The 5,332-nt window shown below is 41.8% G+C and overlaps 1 protein-coding gene across 1 annotated transcript in view; it reads right to left on the reverse strand.

Moving 5' to 3' along the window:
• Positions 1–3,836, reverse strand: part of arhgap27 (Rho GTPase activating protein 27) — a 35,327-nt gene extending 31,491 nt beyond the window's left edge. The window contains exon 1 of the mRNA XM_037691213.1: positions 3,138–3,836. Coding sequence (XP_037547141.1) covers positions 3,138–3,836 — 699 coding nt within the window. The remainder of the gene's footprint in view (positions 1–3,137) is intronic.
• Positions 3,837–5,332: the final 1,496 nt, after the last annotated feature.

Here is a 5,332-nt window from a genome sequence, read left to right on the forward strand (position 1 = left end):
AAAGCTACCAGCTGCTAGCAACAGTTAGCATAGCTGTTTGAAGCTACCAGGTGCTGCAACAGTTAACATTGCTGTTGGAAGCTAGCTGCCGCTAGCAACATTTTTTATTTATCTAAAAAAAAAAAGGTAAGTCAGGTCCTCTGGACATTCAAAAAAAAAAAGTTGTAGAATTGTTTCGTCTTTCATCCGAAAGACTTCTTCAGTCTGAGAGGACCTGACTTAACTTTTTTAGACTTTTCTACTTGGATTATTGTGCATTCATCAGGATATTTTTATTTATTTTAACGGTAGCAAAACCACCCACTTGACTTGGGAGCAAAAGTCAGTGTATCTCTTGTGTATGTCCAAAATCTGGGTAAATGGAGAAGGTTGTATAAGGAAGGGCATCTGACGTAAAACATTTTTGACAAAAATATAATGGAAGTTCATCAAAGTGAAATCATACCAGATTGGTCAAGGCCCAGGTTAACAATGACCGCCACTGGTGCTGTTGACAAACAGGGTGCTGGCAGATTGTGTTACTGTTAGTCAAAGACCACAAGGAGGGAAACGTGTCAGGAGACAGAGGGAGAAGATGAAAGTCAAGAATATAGGACTGAGAGTTGGAACTCTAAGTGTGGAGACAATGACAAGCAAAGGTAGAGAGCTGGCTGACATGATGCTGAGAAGGAAGGTAGATGTTTTTATGTGTCCAAGAGACCAAGTCTGAAAAGAATGAAGAGAAAGGCAGCAGGACCTGATGACATACCTGTGGATGTTTTGGAAATGACTAGGAAAGATGGCAGTGAGGTTCTTGACTCAAATAGTCAATGGCATATTTGAGGGTGAGAAAATGCCTCAAGACTGGAGGAGAAGTGTGCTGGTGCCCATTTTTAAGAACAAGGATGATGTACAGAGTTGTAGCAATTACAGAGGAATTCAGTTGATGAGTCACACGATGAAGATCTGAGAGAGAGTTGTGGAAGCTAGACTTAGATAAGAGGTGACTATCTGTGAGCAGCAGTATGGTTTCATGCCAAGAAAGAGCACCACAGGCGCCATCTTTGCTTTGAGGATGCTGATTGACAAGTGCAGAGGGTCAGAAAGAACTCCATTGTGTCTTCGTGGATTTAGAAAAAGCATATGACAGGGTGCCGAGGGAGGAGGTGTGGTATTGTATGTGGAGAGCTGGAGTGGCAGAGAAGTATGTTAGACTGGTACAGGACATGTATGAGGACAGCAGGACAGTGGTGAAATGTGCTGTAGGAGTGGCAGATAGCTTCAAGGTGGAGGTGGCGTGCGTCAAGGATCAATTCTGAGCCCCTTCTTGTTTGCTCTGGTGATGGACCGACTAACAGATGAGGTCAGGCAGGAATCCCCGTGGACTATGATGTTTTGCAGATGACATTGCGATCTGTGGTGAAAACAGGGAACAGGTGGAAGAGAAACTGGAGAGATGGAGGTATGCGCTTGAAAGAAGAGGAATGAAAGTCAGCCATAGTAAGACAGAGTGTGTGAATAAGAGGGAGGCCGGTGGAACAGTGAGGCTACAAGGAGCAGAGGTCACAAAAGTGCAGGACTTCAAGTACTTGTTGTAAATGGTCCAGTAAAATGGAGAATGTGGTAGAGGTGAAAAGGAGAGTCCAGGCAGGATGGAGTGGATGGAGAAAAGTTTCAGGAGTGATTTGTGACAAAAAGTTGGCAGCAAAGGTGAAAGGAAAAGTTTACAAGACAGTTGTGAGACCAGCTATGTTGTCTGGTCTGCAGACAGAGACATGGACAAAAAGACAGGAGAAAAATTGGAAGTGGTAGAAGTGAAGTTAGGAGTGACAAGGATGGATAAGATTAGGAATGAGATCATCATAGGTACAGGACAGGTTGAAGGACTGGGAGATAAAGTTCTGGACATGTCCAGATGAGAGACAGTGGGTATATTGGTAGAAGGATGCTGGGAATGCAGCTGTCAGGAAATGGACAAAGAAGAAGAGAAGATATGTGGATGCAGTAAGAGTGGACATGGAGGTAGTTGGAGTTAGGACAGAGGATGCAGAGGACAGAGTGAGATGGAGGAGGACTCGCTGTGGCGACCCCTGAAGAGGGAAAAGCCAAAAGAAGACATTTATTAAATTTACCAAGTTTTAAAATAATGAAACTGAAATTCCGATGCCATCAAGTTCGCTTTCCACTTCTCCCAAGAGTAGGAAGTGAAATTCTGGAGTCTTGTAAACAAAACATTATCGTAGGCTGAAATTTCAACCCTGCCGCACAGTTTAAACACGAGTGGGAGACATTTTGTTCCAAACAGTCTTTAGGTTAAAATGTGTTTTCTTGTTTGCAGATTGTAGCCAAGTAAGCCTGCTTGGCTACTCATACAATATACCCTCTCAAATATTTAAACCAAACTAATTTGTCTGAATTGCACTTACTTTAAGCTGTTTTCGCTCATGACCCATACCTCACGACCACAGGTGACGGCTGAAACATTAACGGACCAGTAAATGGATGGAAATTCTCCGAGGGTCCCTCTAGCACAAGTTGCTTGCTGTTCCCATTTTACACCTAATGTTGGCATTTTATTTAAAAATGTTTTCTGGCTGCTTGTTCTTGGAATGTCCTTGTATCCAGTTATTGTGTAGGAGTTAGATAAACGTTCCAGAAAGTAAACGCTTGAGCTTCTTCTACAACTAATACCATTTCATTAAAGATGGCCACCACGACACAAAACTGGCCGCAACGTAGCCGATTTGATAGCTTTGAAGCTAAAATTCGGTGTCTTAGTAGTTGAGAGTCATCCACAACACATACTCTGAGCACTACTTCTTGGCGTCGTCTTGGTCTGTGTGTTAGCAAAATATCCCAGAAAGTATTCCCCCGTCTGCACGACTAAAACACATTGTCCCAAACTAAGATGGTAGGAACTATTTATTTTCTAATTACATAAGTTTTATGACACGATATACTTTAGAAAGTACTTTTAAAGTGTACAATTTAAAAGTTTCATACATTTAGACTGAATCTGACATTTCGCTAATTAAAAAAGTCCAATTTCTGCAGAATTCTTCTTCAGGTGCACATTGTACAAGAAGCAACATAAACTTGGAGAAATGCGCCCTCTGGTGGTAAAACTGATTAAGCAACATAAAGAAAAAAACATTTACCTGAGGTGTCCTTAAAGTTGTTCCTGCAGTTTGATCCCAAGTCTCCTCCTGCTGCTGTTTTGCCGCAGGTTTGTTTGGAGGAGCAACAAACTCCGGCAGGTCAGGAAAAGACTCGAACTCCGTTACATTTATCTCTGGTACCGTGCAGCACATCTGTGGTGGAGGTAAAGGGAAATCCACATCCTCATCATCCAGAAAAGTCTGCTCTGTGGGTTCGTCCTGCTCTGGACCTTGGGGATGCTGCTGTTTCTGTACGGGCTGATCTACAGGCCGAGGGTCCGAGCGACGCTTGTTTTCAGTTTTTACACCTCCTGCAGAGACCGAAAACCTCCCGGAGGAGATTTCAGAGTTTGTGAAAGCCTGTTTGGAGTCCGGCACGTTGACGCACAGGCCAAACGTGGAAAAGCGGTACGTCTCCCTCGAGTCATCCCGAGCCAATGCACGGATCGCTCGTGGGGTTTTCTTAGCCGCACACTCAGCTGACTCTGACTCATCGGAACCAGAGGAGCTTTGGGCCGAGAGCTCCTTGACGTACTGAGCCGGCACATAGAAGGGCCGGGTGTGCTGGTCTCTGCGGACGTGCCACCAGTGCTCGTTGGATTTGGAGATGAGGACGTACTTCTCATTGGGCTTGATGGACACCAGCCGGCCGCTGCTGGTTTTGTACTCAAACTCGTACTCCACCGACACCAGCGCCATGCTGCTTCACTGAGGCTGCAGGGCAGACATCTTGGAGCTGGAAAATAAAAGGAAATGTGTCTTTTAAACTGGTCATTTTAAAACATGCCTCTTATTTTCACCTTGAAGGTTTAGTTAATATCTGATAAAGTGGGGTTCTGTGGAGAGTTATGAGCAATCAGTATCTCACCTGTCGTGGATAGCTTTTTGAATGACTTCAGGCTGCCAAGCTAACGACTATCTTAGCAGGTTTAATTGAACACAGCTCAGCTTTTTTTTTTTTTTGGTTTTATCATCCATCCATTCCTGCATGTCAGCATTCAAGATGGCCGCCACCACTAATCCACATTAGCCAACACAAACAAACGGCTGCAACAGATAGACGTTTTACCCAAGTTTTACAGATGTTGAGCTAAAATGTGTCATGACAGGATCCTCTGAGCATGACAGATAGATTGTTTATGACGTTATTTACAAAGTTTGACCAAAATAACGGCAACTTCCACAATTTTAGTTTAAGTCTCCGGCATGAGAGGTGGCGAGCGGTCTGCGTTCCTTCATCGAGCGCTTGGCTTTCAGTTTTTGTTGAATGTAATGACACAGTTTAACGTGCCATGTGTTTAATCTGAGGTTGAGTTGACCTCGTTTCCTGTTTTTTAAACTTGACTAGGTTTATTGTTATTTTTATCCTTTAGAAATGAAGCGTTTTAATACAAATGTATGTGCTCCGTTCTTATTTTGGGTTTCATTAATGATTGTTTTACATATTTTTGTATTAGTAGTTACCAGTTATGTGAAACTGAGGCCCCGTTCTATTTTGATGTTGTCTTTGTGTGAAAGCTGACTCAGTTGTTGTTGTTTTTGTTTGTTCTGATTGTTTCGTTGTTTTTGTACAGTTATTTGCAATCAAACATACTTTGTGCTATTTTAACTGTTTGAATGTCAGAACATTCAGCTCATTGCTGTAATTTTGTCTTAAGCAGGGTTTTTGCTACTTTCAGCTTGTATTATTCTACTTGTAGCTAGCATTTTGATCCATTTAGCTATATTTATTTTTCTATGTTTAGCTCTATTTTGCAAAATGCTATAGCATTTTAGCTAGCCTTTTGCTGATTTTAGCTTGAATTATATCACTTTTAGCCAGCATTTTCAGAGTTTTAGCTAGCAGTTTTGCTACTTTTTATTACTTTTAGTTTATGTGAAGCTATTGTAGCTATTTTTAGCTTGCAATATGCTACTTCTTTGATAGCATTTTAAAAACTTACCGGTGTTTTCCCACTTTTTGCTAGCATTAACTAGTACTTTAGCGTAGCATTTCACTACTTTTAGTCAACGTTTTGCTGCTTTTAAATATTCCCTACTGTTCTGCTACTTTTAAGCTTTCAGTTAGCTTTTTGCTATTTTCATCTAGCTTTGTGAAACTATGGATTTTAGCTAGGGTGTTTATGCTTTTAGCTTTTTGTTGTTTCTAGCTTCTAGTTAGCCTTTTGTTACATTAGCTTTTAGCTACCAAACAT

The sequence above is a fragment of the Nematolebias whitei genome, chromosome 17 (genome assembly GCF_014905685.2).
Source record: "Nematolebias whitei isolate Nwh7 chromosome 17, NemWhi1, whole genome shotgun sequence".
In the NCBI taxonomy this organism is placed as follows: domain Eukaryota; kingdom Metazoa; phylum Chordata; class Actinopteri; order Cyprinodontiformes; family Rivulidae; genus Nematolebias; species Nematolebias whitei.